We start from the raw sequence: 19,423 nt of genomic DNA, 5'->3' as shown, positions 1-19,423 counted from the left end.
CTACATCCTGGAAGTATAGGCCAAAGAGTAGACATCTGGTCAGCCAGAGGTTCCTTAAATCTGATTATGCATCACTAGAGGGTCTTGTTGGCACACATGTTCTAATTCAGTAGACCTGTGATGGAACCCGAGACTCTGCTTCTTAACCATCTCCCAAGTGCTGATTCTGGGCCAAGGATTTCACCTCCAGCAGTAAGGACCTGTTTTCCACTGAAGTGTGTGTCCTGGACCCAGAATCAAGCATGTGTCCTGGACCCAGACCAGGTGTGCTTGTTGCAAGGAAACTCAAGAGGAGGGATGGAGGGAGGGTGTCCAGCATTTGTCTAATCTGACTGGGGAGCTTCAAAACACCATATCTACATTCTGTCCCCTGAGATCTGGCTCTGGGTGCTGGGAATTGAGAAGTTTAAAAGCTTCTCTGATGATTCTAAGAGACCAACATTGGAACTCACCATCCTGGAAAGCCAATGTTGGTTGGACAAGAATTCTGAGAAGTATCCCTCCTAGAGTCCATGCTGGGACTAGGGTAAATTGAGAGGGGTATATGCCTTGGGCTGTAAGGTTAAAGGAAAGGGGCACCTAAAAACTCAGTAGCTGAGATGAATAATATTTTAATATAATCTCTTTTTAAAATTAAAGTTAACAGTCACAATCAATGAAATATAAAAATTTTAGAAGACGACAATCTGAAACAGTGCTTTGTGGAATCAACCATATTGGAGCTTTTGTCAAAAAGGAAATTGATGAACTTTTAGGCCATGTACTCAATTTCTATCCTCCTAACCCCTTGGGCTAACCAACCAGCTAAGGAAACCAGAGGTGGGGCTGCTGTCTCACCTATGTGAGCCCCCTCCCCTCTCCTAACCACTTATCCTGGGAGTAGTGATGGGCAGGTATACCCCTGGCCTCAGACATTTCATAACTGGGTCATAGCAAACCTTTCAATAAAGTAACCAAGACCATAAGAAGAACAGAAGACATTTATTGAATTCTAAGTGTTTTACAAATAGTCAATTTACTCCTCACATCAGTGCTTATGAGGTAGGCACTACTGTCATTTCCTTTTACAGGTGGGAAAACCAAGGCACTTAAATTTATTAAGCTCACCCAAAAGTACACAGTAAGAAGCAGAAGCAGGAAATCAAATCCAGTCATTTCTGGCTCCAAAGTCCATCCTTAGAGCTCTTGGCCCAAAATGTACTCTTTACTTTATCACATAATGTACAAAAGGGCCATGCAACGAAGCCATGAAGCAGTATTTAAAAAAAAATATATATATATATACTTAAAAAACCAATCAAATAACCAAAGAATAACATCAGTCACAGAATGACCAAATTGAATAATGGGACCCCTTTGTCTTTATTAAATTTCAGGTAAGAAATTAAGCTCATCAAACGATGTTAGAAGTTACAGGGTCTAGGAATCTGAGTATTTCCTATTCTGATGAGTCTTTCCTGGCACGTGCAGAAGGACGCCAGGGGCCTTGGCGCCCATCATCGGATGGTGTACTTGTCCCACTTCTTCTCGGGATCGTAGGGCTCCCAGCGGCTGGCGGGGAAGATGTGCTTGTTCTTCTCATACCAGCTCCGCAGAACCACTTTGCCTGCGTGAGACTCGTCCTTCTCCATGGTGGCATCGCTGAGCAGCCTCACGTCATCGTGCACGTCGAAGTTGAAGAGCGGACCGCTCTTGCCCCTGGCCTTGGCGATGATGAAATCGTAGAAGGTGTGGTAATGGGGCAGGATGAGGTCCTCCTTGATGTACATGAGCTGCTCCACGCCGGCCGAGCGCAGCTCGCCGAAATCCTTGCGCAGCCCCTGCAGCGCCTTTTTCAGGAACTGCTGCACTGTGCTGCCTTTGTTCATGCGCATGGTGCGCCGGTGCCCCGAGCCGTCCCAATAGCTGAAGGTGATCTCCATCTCCTCGCTCTTCACCTTCTCGCGCTTGGCCTCCCATTCCTTGCGCAGCTCCTCTCGGAGCCGGTTCTCCTCCTCCTCGCGGTCACGATCTGGCAGGAAGCTCGTGTCCACGTCGGGATTCTTGCCCAGGTTCTTCTTGCTCTTGCTGGCCTCGGCCATGCTGCCTTCATTGAGGTCATCGCCGCGGTCATCGCCATCGCCGTCGTCGACCGTGAAGGACAGGTTGGAAATCTTGCGCTTACGCTCCAGCCTGCGCTCCTTTTCGCGCAGCAACTCCAGCTGCAGCCGGCGCTCTTCCAGCTGTTCCTTCTTGGCCAGCTGCATCTCGCGTTCCCTCAGGAGGGCCTCCTGCTTGGCCTTCATGTCGTTCAGGGTGACCAGGCCCACCGTGCTGGACTTGAGCTCCGCCTCCACGGCATCGTAGTGAGCCGAGAACTTTTTGTCCACCTTCGACTTCATGATGGTCTCTTCAGCGATGCGCTGCTTCAGCACCTCCATCTGTTCCTTCTGCTTCTCCCGCTTCTTGATCAGGTGCATGGCCCTGCCAGCCTCCCGCATGGTGCCCTTGTATTGCGCCATGCCTGGTGCTCAGCACAGCTCAGGCTATTTCAGTCCAGTTCCTTTCTCACACCTTGGAGTTTCTGCGCTAATTCATGAATTCTGCAGCAATGAAGAAAAAATACATGAATTTGAAAGAAACCCACATAGCATCTTTATTCATGGCCTAAACCAGCACCTTATAAAAGAACTTTCTACCATGTGCTGACCCGGAATGGTAACCACTGAACGCTGGAAATGCAGCTAAGCTAGAGTTATCAAGATACTGCCTTTTCTCTTTTATTTCTGTTAATTTAAATAGAAGGAGCTACTTGTGACTACTGGGCAGTGCAGGGCTACATTCTGGGAACTGCAGGTGGAGAGGGATGGTCTACAGAGCAAACCCTTTGTGCATTGATATTGGTTCAGGTGCCCAGTCAAGCACAGAAAAGAAAGAACCAGAGCATCAAGAGAGCCTCAGCCACAGGGGGGAAAAGAGTTTGAGAGGAAAATGTGTCCCCTGGTGGGGAAGGCTAGCCTGAAGGAAAAGCACCTGTCTCCTCAGTTGGATTGCTCTCCTTCGGGGAGGACATCTGGGTGCCAGCAAGGGGAGAAGAGTCAAGTGGAAGCACCTTCCAGAATGCACTTTTGTTTGTTTGTTTGGTGCCAGGGATTTGAACTCAGGGGCACTTGACCACTGAGCCACATACCCAGCCTTTTTTTTTTTTTTTTGTATTTTATTTAGAGGCAGGGTCTCAATGAGTTGTTTAGTGTTTAGTGTGTCTTTCTTTTTTGCTGAGGCTGGCTTTGAACTCAAGATCCTCCTGCCTCAGCCTGTTGAGCCTCTGGGATTACAGGTGTGTGCCTCTGTACCCTGCCAGAATGCACTTCTGTAGAGGGTGGTGTCCCTGCCTCTTCCCGAGGAATCATTTCTGTAGTGGCTGTTTTTTGAGTCCACTCAAGTATGCATAAGCCATTGGACCCAGCCTCACTTGCTGTGGGAAGTAAGACACCAGAGGAATCATATACAGTAAAGGAGGGCTAAGTACAAAATTATCTTTTTGGTTCAGCCAAAGCAAATTGAGGCCTCTGTCTGATGTTACTGGAGCCAACCATCTTTCACCAGGACCAGTCTTTTCTTCTTCATCCTCTTCGCAGCTCCATCATCTGATGGATTCCTATGAATAGTGGGCATCCTTCCAACCAATTTTTCCCCACCCCTCCTGTTAGAGTCTGTAAACAAGTCAAAATAACACCTGGCATTTTGCCAGGGGAATGTTAGAGTTAGTAAACAAGTCTGGATGGTGCCTGGCAAAATGCCAGAGGGAGTGGTTTGTGAAGTAACACCAGCGAGCCATTAAGTGTGGAGATTTCTTATTGGTTGACTGCTGTATCTAGTTTATGCTAATTAGATAAGCTGTGTGGAATGTATAAATACTGCTCCTGTCCTGTAATAAACGGGGCCTACTCCTGCTGTATCAACGTACACAAGTTATTCGTCACCCCCCCCCCCCCTTATTTTGCGGCAGCCTGCCGGACTGCGGCACCCTCCCACACTCTTAAACCCTTCCACTGTGCCTTCTGGAATACAGTGCCTTAGCAAACTCCTGTTACCTTCCCTTTACTTTCTGGTTCTATCTGGAGCCCAAATGTTCCCTGAGGATACTTCTTGTCCCTATGGCTCCCTAAAATTGAGGTTCTTTTTCTCTGATATTCCACATCTCAAAATCTAATGTGGGTATACAAGACCTTAAACTATACTGCAGAGCAATAGTAACAGAAAAAGCATGGTATTGGCACCAAAATAGACTTGTAGACCAATGGTACAGAATAGAGGACACAGAGACAAACCCACATAATTACAATTATCGTATATTAGACAAAGGCACCAAAAACATACATTGGAGAAAAGATAGCCTCTTTAACAAATGGTGCTGGAAAAACTGGAAATCCACATTCAACAAAATGAAATTAAACCCCTGTCTCTCATCATTAACAAAACTCAACTCAAAGTGGATCAAGGATCTAGGAATTAAACCAGTGACGTTGCACCTAGAAGAAAAAGTAAGCCCAAATCTCCATCATGTCAGATTAGGCCCCAACTTCCTTAATAAAACTCCTGTAGTGCAAGAATTAACATCAAGAATCAATAAATGGGATGGATTCAAACTAAAAAGCTTCTTCTCAACAACAAAAAACAAATAACCAAATCAATAAATGGGCCAAGGAACTGAACAGGCACTTCTCAGAGGATGATATACAATCAATCAACAAATATATGAAAAAATTTTCAACATCTTTAGCAATTAGAGAAATGCAAATCAAAACTCCTCGTAAAATTTCTTCTCACTCCAGTCAGAATGGAAGCTATTAAGAATACAAACAACAAGGGCTGGGGACGTGGCTCAAGTGGTAACGCGCTCGCCTGGCATGTGCACAGTGCTGGGTTCAATCCTCAGTACCACATAAAAATAAAATAAAGACATTGTGTCCACCGAAAACTGAAAAACAAATATTAAAAAAATTCTCTCTCTTCTCTCTCTAAAAAAAAGAAGAATACAAACAATAATAAGTATTGGTGAGGATGTGGGGAAAAAGACACACTCATACATTGCTGGTGGGACTGCAAATTGGTGCAACCACTCTGGAAGCAGTATGGAGATTCCTCAGAAAACTTGAAATGGAACCAGCTATCCCACTCCTTGGTTGATACCCAAAGGACTTAAAATCAGCATACTACAGTAATGCAACCATGTCAATGTGCATAGCAGCTCAATTCACAATAGCTAGACTATGGAACCAACCTAGGTGTCCCTCAATAGATCAATGGACAAAGAAAATGTGGTATATATACTCAATAATATATTACTCAGCTTTAAAGAAGAGTGAAATTATGGCATTTGCCAGTAAATGGTTGGAGTTGGAGAATATAATGCTATGTGAAGTTAGCCAATTCCCCAAAACCAAATGCTGAATGTTTTCTCTTATATAAGGAAGTTGATTCATGATGGGGTTGGGGGGAGCATTGGAGGATTAGATGAACACTAGATAGGGCAGACGGGTGGGAGGGAAAGGAAGGGGGTATGAGGATAGGAAAGATAGTGGAATGAGATGGACATTATTATCCTAAGTACATGTATGAAGACACGATGGTGTGACTCTACTTTGTGTAAACCAGAGATATGAAAAATTTTGCTCTATATGTGTAGTACGAATTGTAAAGCATCCTGCTGTCATATATAACAAATTAGAATAAAAAATAAAAATAAAAAGATTAATGTGGAGCTAGAGGTGTTGTTTCAAAAGCATTTCTTTTCTTTTCTTTACTATTCTCAGCTCCTCTGAAGCTCATGTCACCTGCTAGTGATTCCACTCACTGTCTTGTTGCTACTATCTCTAGAATTCCCTGTCCTCCCTGAATCCTGAGGATTATTAGCACTTGGCTCGATCACCTTCCTCTTCCATCCTATATCCACTGCTGTCCTGGGTGTCACCAGCACCTTGACCTCTTCTAAGAACCTCTTACCATCACTCACTCACTCCTCTCCCCACGTGGTCACACCCCAGCTCTTACCACTACCATATGGGCCTTACCTTGGAATTCTGAAATCTCCCATCTTCTTTCCCTTCCATTTCTGCACTCTAGTGCTCCAGATCACGGCTGTCTTCTGACAGCCCAAGAGCTCCTGATCCAAAGGCTTGTCCTTCTCCATTATCATCACACCCTCATGTGTTCCTCCCTCCCTCTGCACCGAAGATGGAATCTGTTCCTAACACCTCATGCCCCTTCCCTACCATCCTTCTCACCTGAAAAATCCTAATGCTGGCTCAACCCAGCCCCTGTCTTTTCAGCAACTGAATCTGGGTAACTGACTGTTACTGGAGAAAACAGTACAAAAACAGTAGGAGGTTGGTCTCACTTTAAATTCATGACCTTGTACTACCAAGGGAGACCCTTTTTTGTGCTGGGGATGGAACCCAGGGCTTTGCATGTGCTAGGCAAGTACTCTACACCTGCAGCTCAGAGGACTCTGCTGTTCTACTCTGCATGACAATGATTTTGTACTTCCTCCCACGTTTCCTCTTATCTTTCCTCCCACTTGGGCTGGGAAACATTTGGCAGAACACTACACAGATATTCTTCAATAATGGAATCCTAGCCTCCTCTCAATGTTATAACATTGAGACTGCGTTCAGTTTGTTAGATCTCTTCTACACAGCAATATCCCCAAATATGTTTTCTGTGTAAAAGGAATTCTAAACTCAAGTGACTCTGAGAAACTCTGAGTTACTATGAGCCTTTAATATGTTTGTTTTCAATGTAGCTCTCCAAGGGATCCTTGCAGGGGGTTACAGCATTTCATGTTTCTATGTAAAAAGTTCGGGATTTTTAAAAAAATGTTTCTACCCCTTTAGGATATCTAACATTTGCCAAAACCAGTGCTTTGTGTGACCTAGAGATTGGAACAACAATGTTTGCCAACCTTCCAGCCAATCTTCTTCCAGCAATGATACCCGTGGGCACTACCTTGGCAAGAACATCTTTATTGTATGAAGATAAAACATAGTACCTACATACCAAGAGGAAACCATAGGGACCACCCACCAAATTGTCCAAATTAGAAACCTAGGCATTTTTACTCTGGTACACACATAATCAATTACAGAAAAGTCTTATTAGATTTTTATCTCTTTGCCTATCACTTGCCTTAATCCAGGAAATTGGCACTTTTTTCCCCACCTAAAGCCTTCTCACTATTGGCCCAAAAGTACTATATTCTCATTCTTGCCTGTCTTCTGTATGCTGTCTATTGCGATCCTCACAAAAGTCCACCTGATAATGTCACTCTCCTACTTGAAAATCTCCTCCAGCTTTCCCTTGGGAGGATTGAATCAAGATCCCTTTGTCCTATAAGGCCTCTAGGAAGTGAAGCCACTCACCCATTCCCAGCATTCCATGCCAGGCAAAAGTGCTTTGAATGACACTCTTTCTGGATAGAAGACGGCTTTTCATAACTGCTACCTGTGCAGAGATTCAAAGTGCTGTTCATCCCTGTGCCAACCTTCAGGCTCAGCTCAATGTCACATCCCTTTCTTCTACCCCCACCACCAATCACAGACACATAAAGTTTCCAATACTCTCTTAATTACCTTTGTTTCAATTGACACAAGTCAGATTGCCTGGCCACCTCTTTTTCTATTTCCAGCCACTCACTTTAATCCAATCAATTATAGTAGGCTGTGCCTATTAGACTTGTCCTTTCTCCAGTGTAATCAGAACTTGAATGTCAGTGTAGTTCCTAAATCTCTTCATTCTTCCTCTTAATACCTAGCATTCACCCCCTTAATTAAATTATAGCCTTCAAGCATTGTAGCCGGTACTGGAATTAAAAGGTTCACATGCCTGTAATCCCAGCAGCTTGGGAGGCTGAGATAGGAGGATCGTGAGTTTAAAGCCAGCCTCAGCAAAAGCAAGGTGCTAGCAACTCAGTGAGACCCTGTCTCTAAATAAAATACAAAATAGGGCTGGGGATGTGGCTCAGTGGTAGAGTGACCCTGAGTGCCATCCCTGGAAATCCTTCTCCCCCAAAAGAAAAAAAGGTTTAGCTTGGAACTCTTGGAAAAGCTTAACAAGGAAAAAAAAATAACAAAACGAAACAGAACGAAGCAAATTTATCCCAAGACTCTGACATCCTGATCTGTAGACTTCTCCCCAAGTTCCAAGATGGTAAGCGGTTCTGTGGCTGGATTCTCATTGAAATGTTTTCCAACAAACTAAAAGCTACTGCTTTAAACTGTTTTAGGTATAATCAACAATAGCCAGGATGATAAAAGAAGGGGAGGGAATAGCAATCTGCTCCAATGAGCAGAAAGTACTGAGCAGAAAGTACACAAATTTTAATTTAGAGAAAACGTGAACCCCTTCAGCCTTAGTCATAAGGTAAAACAATGACTTGCAAACAGCATCATTTTAAATAATCCCACAAAACTAAAATCTTAAACTATTTTAACTGGAGAAAAAGGAATCTGTTTCTGATGCAAACAAAAACAGTAAGATTTTAAAAAGGAACATTTTTGCCATGGTCAGTTTTTTTTTAAAACTTTATTTATTTTTATGTGGTGCTGAAGATCGAACCTAAAGCCTTGCATATGCGAAGCGAATGCTGTGCCGCTAAGCCATAACCCCAGCCCCCATGGTCAGTTTTTAACTTGCCATCTACCAACTGAATTCTGTTTTAAAATGATTATCCTCCAAGTGGCAGATCCACAATACTGTCCCCTCCAGAGTCAGCCTTGAAATGAAGCAGCTGATAGTAGGCCAGGGCCTGGCCCTTCCCTATAAACCCAGATTGGGTTTAGGGTGAGTCTTGATTGCATCCTCGCTTAAGGACCCCTCCAACACCATCACTGAATTCTAGACTCACTGTCAAAGCAAAGCCACAGGACCTCAAGTCAACCAGATGCCAAAAAGAACTAGTATGTGACCTCTACAGAATTCTGACATTAGACCAGGAGTCCTCCAGGGGATATTTAAAGATGAATATAAAGCTGGAAGTGTTGCTTGGTATAAAGCCAATATCTCAGCATGCTACAGGGTAGGGGGAAGCGCTCTCACATGTTCAGAGACAGGGAAGTGCAAACTATACTAGCTGAGCTTAAATGAACAACCCGTGACTTCTAAATGCATTCTCTGGAGAAAAGGAAATCCAGACCAAGCAAGGGAGAAATTAAACTAAGAGAAGATGTCACAGATTTCAAAATAGATTCTGTACCATGAAGTCACTAAGTTTTGTGAGATCATTTTTTTCTTTAGTTTGTATCAAAGTAGTATATGCTTGACAAAAATAGTTTTTTTTTAGAGAGAGAGAGAGAGAATTTATTTTTTTTTTAATATTTATTTTTTAGTTTTTGGCGGACACAACATCTTTGTTTGTATGTGGTGCTGAGGATTGAACCCGGGCCGCACGCATGCCAGGCGAGCGTGCCACCGCTTGAGCCATATCCCCCAGCCCGACAAAAATAGTTTTAAGAGAATGCAAAATATTTTTATACCCTTGGTTTAAAATGAAAAGCAATAGTAAAGGGATTATTTTAACAAACAAACAAAGGCAAGCAATTCTGGTTTATTGCGCTCCTCCCTAGAGGCACCCACTTTCAGTCCTTTTGGATGTTTCTTCTTGTATTTACCTTATTTTAAAATAAGCATTATATTGCTATTTTTGTGATGAAGCAATTTTAGATTTTACTTATTGACTTCTTATTATAGTGGATGAAACTTTACTTTTTCCCTAGGAGAGATCGAAATGTCTAGCAAACTATATGAAGAAGAGGGTATTTATTATGGAGGTTTGTCAATATCTAAGCCAGATAAGAAAAATGCAAAAGATTAAATTATACTCCAGACCTAATTATGAATATAGTGACAGAAAAACTATCATGCTAAGACAACATTGCTTCATCTACAAGTAAATCATTCATTAATTAGCAGAGCTCTTATCTTCTTTTGGCCATTGTGATCATCACTAAGAATAAATAAACAAATAATAAATTTGGTCCTTATATATTTATTCACTCATACATCCTCATCTATTTTCATAATTATTTCTTCATGTCCATAATCTTTTATCTGCAAAAATGCCTTACAGTTTGTCATGTTTTGGAATTCAGTATTCCAGGCTGGATGGTTTCTGGCAGGTTTGGAGGAATACCTTACTGTCAATCAAACCTTTATTTCTAGAGGGACCTATTTATTCTTTATACATCTAAAATTTTCTTTCATGATCTTGTTTTAAAAACATAAATAAAATAATAGCAAGGATGGGATGCAACTTAGAGGTAGAGCACTTGCCTAGCATGCCCGAGGCCCCTAGTTCAGTTACCACCACCACCACCACCTTCACCACCGTACACACACAGAGTAATAATAGCAAACTGAATTCAGAAAGAGAGAGGAGAGCTCACCCCTAAAATCTTTACATATAATTTACCATGAGCATCTCAATGCTTGCAGATAAATTTTTTAAAAAAGCAAAATATACCTAAAGGACACTTCCTTGATAAAAGGTGTTTTTGAGAAGCCAATGTCAAATACCATATTCAACAACATACTTTTATGTTCTTTATGATTTTCTGAAAAAATTATGGGGAGTTTTGTTCTTAAACGACTATACATGCTCCTCCACTTTCTGTGGGGCTATTTCCTGATAAACCCATTGCAAATTGAAAATATCCTCTGAAGAAAAGGCATTAATACTCCTAACCTATGGAGCGGCGGCGGCTCCCCTCGCCATCCTGTGGCCCCTGAGCACCTGCAGCTCGCGGCCCGCCCAGGTCACCAGAGAGGAGCCGGCTTCACATCACTCTCCCAGGACAAGCTCCAGGGTGTGGTTTCTACCGAGGGCCGAGGGCTTTCCCACCACCGTAAGGTGAGAACCTCGGTAAGTGGAGCCGTTCTAAGCCGGGGCCAGCTCGGCCTGGGCGGAGGGCAGGGAAGCCCTGGCCCTCCCTCAAAGGTGGGGCGTCTCTGGTTTTGAAATTTCCAGTTTTTGAACACAGTTTTTAAAAGTGTCACCAGAGAAATGAAGGACCATGACAGGAAGCAAGGAGCTTCTGCTGGCACAGAAAATGTCTGAGGAGAGTGTGGCCAGGGCCAGCCGAGCTAGGCCGCCTCCACTACTCCTCCAGATACCTTAGAGAAGGACGTCCGTATGGTGGCTCTGAGCTTCGGAGGCTTCGTCCACAACTGACTGACCCGCGGTTCGGGGAACGTGCGCGAGGAGTCCAGCTCACGCTGTCCCACAATCCCCCTGGAGGCCACGCCTCCAATGAACTAAGACCTCCTACCAGGCCCCACCTCTTAAAGGTACCACCACCTCCCCATCATGCCTTGGACTGGCTACCAAGCCTTTAACACTTGGGGGACTTTCAGATCCCAACCCTAGCATCTGCCTAGAAAAGGAAAAGTTCTAAACCAGTTAGGAGTGACTCCCCTCCCGGGTTCCACTGGTCACTTAAGGAGGAAGGGGAAGTGTTACTTTATGTAGAAACAGAAAGCATTGCAATATGACTGTGCCAGTTGTTCCCAGGACCCATTTTCTGTTTATGAAGGTGCAGTGCAGGTGGGTTTTCTGTCTGCATTTCAGAGCGAGGCCTGGTTCACCTGACGTTTGTGTGGGTGATTTAAAAATGTGCTTTTAAGGCAACTCTGGCACTTTGCCAATCTCCTTTTGTTCTGGATATTTTCATCAGTTAAGATTATTGGTATCTAAACACCACCATGTTCTTCTTGCTTTGCTAAACTGTGAGAGCAGGTGGTTCAGATCCTGGAAAAGGGACAACAGGAGTACAGATGGATTGCTTCAAAGCTTGCATTTTCTTCTACTTTGAGTGGTCCTATGTGAGGAACTTCATCAGAGGAGAGGCTGCTGCTCTGTGGGACCTTGACTGTGGCTCATGGGTGGCCAAGAACACACTATGTGCAGCCCATGCTGAGTAGCGGCAGAACATCATGTTACTCTTCCCAGTTGACAAGAGATCCAGGAGCCTCCACTGGGTCCTGTGAGCTGGTTTTCTGATGCCTGAAAGTGGGGCATCGGCCTGCCGAGATCCACAATACACAGCCCAGCCCTTAGGTGGCGCTCGCTCCTTTATGCTTTGGGGTGGGGGCAGGCACACAGCTAGAACTGTTGATATCCTGGACTCTATGGCTGTGTCACAGTCCAGTATGCCTAGAGATGAACTGGGTTTGCGTCAGGAAACCCTGCTTCTGAGGTCATTTTCCAGAATGGCCACTGTAGAATTCATGGATGACGAGACAGGTAGAAGGAAACTACTGAGATACCAACTTCTTGGCACTTGAATGGGGAATGATTGCCCAATAAATCCAGGAAATCGAATTCTGAGATAAGAGGGTGCTTTAGAAAATATCTGAACCTGGAATTGCCCTTGAATGAGATTGTAAAAGACAAAGAAGCCTGCTGTGGTGGGGCACACCTGTAAATCCATTGTCTTAGGAGGCTGTGGCAAGAGGATTGCGAGTTTGAGGCTAGTCTCAGCAACTTAGCAAGGCCCTGAACAATTCAAAAAAAGGACTAGAAGATGTGGCTCAGTAGTGACTCAACCTCTAATATTAAAAAAAAAAAAAAAATTTTTAAAGCACAAAGAATTCTTGGGGACCCTGAAAATGAAGCAAATCGGGAAAGTGCTGGCTATTCTCATAATAAACCAAAAAAATCTCACTTAGAGTGTGAACATGCTCATTGGATTTTTCATAGTGTCCGATGACTTTATAACAATCAACAGAGAGTGAATGTGCTATTACACAATGTGAACTTGTTCTCCTAAGTTTCGGTCACTGTAGAGAACTCCCTCATATTGCTACTAGGGAAAAACTTAAACCCTCTAGATTTTCTTGCTCTTAGTTGACTTAAAAATCATTAATTTTGGAGGTCACACAGTGGGGCAATACATTACTGATGCCCCACTGGCTTGCTGTAGATAACACCTCTGGCATGTGAATTTTGTTGGCAACAGTGGTCTGGGTTACTCTCCTTTCACTAAAGGCCACTGACCCTACACGTGGGCCTTCTCTATCTTAACCTTTTGTCAGATTCTACCCAGCTCTGTGTGTAGACCTGTGGAACATAAACTATAAAGCAGGGTTAACTTGACCTGGACTTGCTTAGCCTCTCTCCTCCCCATTCAAGGCTAAAGACATCTTCCAGCCACCAGGATGGGAAACACCAGACTGTGAAAGGAGTGAAAAGAGGTGGCACCCAAGTTCCTGGGAGATCTCTGCCTATTGGCAGAAAAGACATGGATGTCCCTCTGCTCTATCAGCCTGTCCCTCTCTTTCATTATCCCTCTCCTCCATGGGACTGAGAAACTGATTTGGAAGCAAAGCTCCCTCTTCTCCATTTTTTGGCTGCTGAATCAATCTGTCCTTTCTCCCCAGCACTCGTGTCTCGTATGTTGGATTTTTTTGTGGGATGAATCTGCAACCTGGATGGGGTAATACCAACCATAGTGCCCCAAATGTCCACCTGTATTACCTGCCCAGGGAACGACCACCCTGGAGCACCCTGGGGCTTTGGAGAAAATTCAGTCACATTCCAATCTTCCTGGAAAATCAGACCAGTTAATAATATTCCCAGAGCTATCATGACCCTCCAGGAATGTGCCAGACCGAGGGCGGGGTTGATGTCCTTTGTGATTTTACTGGCCTATCATTGTTAGGATTTTTTTTTCTTTAAATAGCCTGCAAATATGGTGGTACTCTGGTGACAGGAGAGTTGTGTGATGTAGAAAGAGAACAAGTAATGCCGAGACTCCCAGCTGGTCAGAGAGACTTCCCACCTCCTCCATTTTTAACCCTTGCAGACTTTACTTTTCTGTCAGGGGCATCATTGTTTGTGGTAATAAATCAAATCTCAGAAGAAACTTCCTGGTATGTATTCTCAACACCCATCACTTTAATATGGGGCCAGAAAAATTAAAAGGCATGAGCTAGGTGCTTAAAGTTTATCTTTATAGGTTTTTCCCAGAAGACTTTTTTTTTTTTTTCGATTAATTTTTAAATGTTTATATAGTGCAATTCACTCTTTTTGGTGTGTAGTGATGTAAGTTTTGACAAATGTCTGGATCCCCATAATTTTTGACAAAGTATAAATCATGCTCATTTTCCAGCTCATTTTCAGAGGTGCTGGTTGAGGCACCTGTGTTAGAAAATCTCTGTTACTCTTCCCAGTTGACAAGAGATCCAGGAACACCACTGGGTCCTGTGAGCTGGTTTTCTGATGCCTGAAAGTCACCATCTGCCTGCTGAGATCCACAATACACAGCCCAGCCCTTAGGTGGCGTTCTATTTCTCTATGCTTTGGGGTGGGGCAGGCACACAGCTAGAACTGATGATATCCTGGACTCTATGCCCCTGATATACTGTGACCCGCAAGCCCTGACCATAATACCACATTTTGTGTTGTGGTTTTTTGGGAAGAAACGTGGGGCTCATAACTTCCTGCTTCTCTAGTGCTGTCTCAGCGTCTTGGTTGATGGCTTAAACTTCTGGGAGGGAAGTAGTATGCTTTCCTAATGACTGTTGCCTTCCTATGGAAATATGTGTGCAGTCTTGCTGAAGTCTTATAATAAAATATGCTTTGCAACATCTTTAAAAGTTTTTAAAATTCAAATGTAGTGAAATTGACTCCTTTTTGGGTATGTAGTTATGTGAGTTTTAGCACACATAAAATCATGTACAGTAGTTCTCCTTTATACATGCTGTTCATGATTTCAATAATATGCAGTCAACCACATTCTAGAAAATATTAAATGGAAAATTCTAGAAATAAACAAATTATAAGTTTTAAATCTCATGCTGTTATGAGTAGTGTGTTAAAATCTCTTGCTGTCTGCTCCATTCCACCCTGGATGTGAGTTTTTCATTAGTCCAGTGTATCCATGCTGTATACATTATCCTGCTCATTAATTATTCAGTAGTCACCTACTATGGTGGTATCACAGTGCTTTTGTTCAACTAATTCTTATTTCAATTAATAATGGCCTCAAAGCACAAGAGTAGTGATGCTAGCGATTTTATTATAGTATGTTACTATAATTTTTCCATTTTATTATTAGTGTTGTTCATCTCTAATTGTGCGCAATTTATAAATTAAGCTTTACCACAGGTATGTATACATAGTATATTTGTGGAGTTTGGTACTATCCACAGTTTTAGGCATCCACTGGGGGCCTTGGAATGTATCTCCTGTGGCTAGCAGGGATGACTATCATCATCATCACAATCAGGAAGAGGATAGTTAAATCACCCCAGAAAACTTCTTGCACTGTCCATTTGTACTCACACGGCCCCCAGCACATTTTCCCCTGACAACCACTGATCTGCTTTCTATGCCTTGTATTTTTGCCTTTTCCAGAATGTCACATAATAGAGTCATACAACTTGTAAGCTGTTGAGTCAGGGTTATTTCACTAAGCATAATGCCTTTGAGCATTATGTTGTTGCACGTACTAGTGGTTCAATCCTTTTCATCATGAGTAGTATTCCATTGCATGGAAGCACCACAGTTTTTCCATTAACACACTGAAAGACATTTGGCTTGTTTCCAGTTTTTGTTGTGTTAATGGATAACAACATGTGTTTTCATTTTCATTTCCCAACCTATGAACAGGACGGCTACATTATATAGTAAGTCTTCATAAAATCTTCCAAAATTATTTTCTACAGATGGAATCATTTTCACATTCTTAACAATATGTAGGAGTTCCACTTACTCTGCATTCTCATTAGCACTTGGCATTGTGTGTTTTTACTCATTTTTAAAATTTTAGCTATTCTATTTAATAGATGTATAGCAGTATTCTTTTGTGGTTTCAACTTATATTTCATCAAGTGGCAAATAATTTTGAATATTTTCTCATGTGCTTACTTGCCATTATACATCTTCAGTGAAGTGTTTTGTTTAAATCTTTTGCTCATTTTTAATTGGGTGTTTGTTTTATCACTCTTTTTTTGAGGGGAGGGGTACCGAGGATTGAACTCAGGGGCACTCTGCCACTGAGCCACACCCCCAGCCCTATTTTGTATATATTTTTTTAAGAGACAGGGTCTCACTGAGTTGTTTAGCACCTTGCTTTTGCTGAGGCTGGCTTTGAATTCGCGGTCCTCCTGCCTCAGCCTCCCGAGCAGCTGGGATTTCAGACATGCACCACTATGCCTGGCTTGTTTTATTACTCTTGAGCTTTGAGATTTTGTATTCTGAGTACAAGTCCCTCATCAGACATGGGATGTACAATAAATTCTACCAGTATCTAGCTTCTCTTTAATTTTGTAGACCAAAAAGTTTTAATTTTGATGAATTCCAATTTACCAGCTGTTCATTTATGATCATACTTTTGGTGTTCATGCGTAAACAAAGGTCTCAAAAATGCTCCCTTGTGAGTCCTTCTTTAAAGTTTTATGGTTTCTCATTTTCCATTTGGATTTGTGATCCATTCTGATTCAATTTTCATTGTCTAACTTCCTTCAACATTGTTGGTTTAACCTGTCACCCCGGTTTCTAAAAACACCAGCTGAAACCTGCTCTCTATCATGTGAGTCTATGTTGGACAGAGAGGAATTTTACCCATCAGGATATTAAGGTGATATCAGAGACCATAGAAAACAATGGGAGACACTGGCCAGGTGCGTCCCTCTGTCCTTGATGCCAGCGCAGTCTGCTGCATGCCGAGACACACAGCCATCTGCTCTCAATGGTGCTACTGCTCAGGCCACCAAGGGCAGCCTGTTTGGGGGCTTCCCCAGATGCTTCAGAGAGGCACAGTGGCTGTTCTGACACCAGGAAAGCCCATGCTTAGTCACACTATTCATAAGAAGTTGGTCTGAGAATCCATTAATCTATCCATAGCCATGCCATGTTGCTTGGTAACCAACATTCACAAGCTGGGTTTTGCTGTCAGCAGGATTATCTACCATGGTCCCAGGGGTTAGATTTGGGTCTTGGAGGGCAGGTAATGATGCCTCTCATCCTTTATGGCATAACTTACTGTGAGTGATGTCAAGGATGCTGAGAATCCAGTGGCAGATGAGGTGTAAGAGGTGGGAGCTTCTTAGATTCCTTAACTGTCCGAGGTTGTGCGGGAGACCAGCACCCACTGCCACCACAGTCACAGGGTTCACATGCAAGAGTGGATGGCAACTGAATGTTGCCAGAGGGTCTTCAATAGGCTGAGTGTTCTGCAGTGATGTAATAATTCTCTGTCCGAGGGTTACCAAGACCAAGGGACAGGGATCTCCTGGGCAGGACTGGGCTGATTGGCCAAGGACATAGAGCTTGACATTTCCACTAGTTTGCATGGCCCCTTTCCACCACTGTGTGGTTTGACATTTTCTGCTCTAGGACTTAGCACACTACATTGTTATGGTTTGGAGGTGAGGTGCCCCTGAACCATTGTTATGGTTCACGTGAGACAATGAAAGAAAGTTTGGAGGAGAAATGATTGCGTTGTAGCCTTGGCCTAATCAGTGAGTTAATGATTAACTGAAGTGGTGGGGTGTGGCTGGAGGAGGCGGGCATGGGGGGTGGCTTTGGGTCTATATTTTTATCTGGAGAGTGGAGTCTCTCTCTGCTTCTTGATCACCATGATGTGAGCTGTTTCCCTCCGCCACGCACTCCGCCATGATGTCCAGCCTCACCTGAGCCCTGAGGAATGGAGCCGCCCCTCTAGGGACTAAGACCTCTGGAACCGTGAGCCCTCAATAAACTCCTCCTCCACTACTGTTGTTCCGGTCAGATCCTTGAGTCACAGCAGTGAAAAAGCTGACTAAAGCATATATGTTTGATAAATGTCTGATGAATGAATGAATGTACTCTGAGTATGTGACACTGAGATGCTACTGATAGTGACAACATGAGGTATGACAGTAAAAATAGCCAACCTTCACGTGGCACAGTTTCAGTTTTCGTTCTCTTTTTAGTGAAGGGATCAAAGCTCACTCTTTATAAATCCTGAGGCTCTGGAATCCTGCACCTAGGAATGTGGCCGTGAAAGAGGTGACGTGGCAGAGTGGAAGTCACACTGCGTGAGGCCGAGAGGCCCCCCAGCAAGACAGGGTTCTCACAGAGTTGCTAATGCAAATCTGTTATGGACTTAAGTCATGCAACGGTCTAACTTTTTGTCACCTAGACAATTAGAAATGGGGACTTTCTGATCCTGTGGAGTTGTACGGGGCTGGGATTTAACCAAGAGTGTGTTCTTGGATCTCCTCTAGGTTGATCACAAGACGGGATCAAGGGGGCCTCGTGCTGATGTGTCTGTGTGGTGCCTCTGGTGACTGGTTGTCCAGAGTCCAAACTCCGGTTTCTGGGGGTGGGGAGATGTCAACTCCACAAAGGTGTCAGCTCATAGGGTCACATCAGACCAGGTTCACAGCAGGGGTGACGAGCTGGCCACCCAGTCCCAAGGCTGGTGGCGAGGGTGGGGAGGGCTGGAAACCGGCCCAGGAGCCCCTTACTGGGCAGCGGAGGGGAAGGAGGAGCCAGAGGCTGTGGAAGCAGCAGTGCCCATGGCTCATGCCCTTCAAGGAGCCAGTTCTGAACACCTCTGGCCAGAGCTTATGCTAGAAAAACGCACAGAACAAGCAAAATCCCTTCTGTTCCCTGTGGAGTCTCCCCATTCCCAGCTTCCAGGGCGGGGAAGCTATTTTCTTCTCTCATTCTTCCCTGGGAAGCGTTTCCTCTTCCTTCCTTCCTTCCTTCCTTCCCACAGGTGACAGCACTGTCACCTGCCAGGGGCTTCCTTGGCACCCAGAAGCCTGGGACAAGGGGACTGCTTTCTACCACCAAGGGGGCTACAGATTACCCAGCCTGGGTTTCCCTCTGATTTATGGATCATTTAATTATTGATTATAAAGTAAAATATTGTTATAAGACATGAATTCTGTAAAAAATGATATAAATGGTCTCTATGATCTTATATCTGAGAAACGGCCATGGTTACTAGTTGATACTTACTTCCAGAATTTAAATGGACATGTTAATGTGTATTTTTAATAAAAATGAGATTATTCTATACATCATTTGATAACCTCAAACAATATACCATACTTTTCCTCATGGTGAGACTTAAAGGTCCATTGGATCTATTTTGATGGCCTCAACATATTTCCAGATAAGAATATATCATAAGTATTTTACCAACTTTCTATTGTTGACAACTATTTTCTTTTCCTTTTTTTTTTAAACTCTAAAATGATCATTCTTACACATACACTTCTGTGAGATAATTCTTACAGTGCCTGGCACTTAATACATATAAGTTATGATTATGAGTAAACTCACTCACTCATCTTTCCTTCCTTCCTTTCTTTTTTACTTTCTTTGCTGGGGATCAATCCAGGCCCTCACTCATGCTAAATATGTGCTTTATCACCAAGCTGACCCCCAACC

The 19,423-nt window shown here is 43.4% G+C and overlaps 1 protein-coding gene across 1 annotated transcript; it reads right to left on the bottom strand.

Moving 5' to 3' along the window:
* Positions 1-1,435: 1,435 nt before the first annotated feature.
* Fam50b (family with sequence similarity 50 member B) lies at positions 1,436-11,221 on the bottom strand. The gene is made up of 2 exons (XM_027948068.2): positions 11,149-11,221; positions 1,436-2,582 (listed from the first exon to the last, which is right to left on the bottom strand). Exon 2 carries the CDS (start codon positions 2,499-2,501, stop codon positions 1,497-1,499), a length of 1,005 nt encoding a protein of 334 aa, XP_027803869.2. The 5' UTR covers positions 2,502-2,582; positions 11,149-11,221; the 3' UTR covers positions 1,436-1,496.
* Between the last annotated feature and the right edge of the window lie 8,202 nt (positions 11,222-19,423).

The sequence above is a fragment of the Marmota flaviventris genome, chromosome 6, assembly GCF_047511675.1.
Source record: "Marmota flaviventris isolate mMarFla1 chromosome 6, mMarFla1.hap1, whole genome shotgun sequence".
Classification (NCBI taxonomy): Eukaryota; Metazoa; Chordata; class Mammalia; order Rodentia; family Sciuridae; genus Marmota; species Marmota flaviventris.
This window is presented reverse-complemented; position numbering and strand designations above follow the sequence as displayed.

Coding starts and splice junctions, on each gene's coding strand:
- Fam50b (XM_027948068.2), bottom strand. CDS start 2,501: ATGGCGCAATACAAGGGCACCATGCGGGAGGCTGGCAGGGCCATGCAC.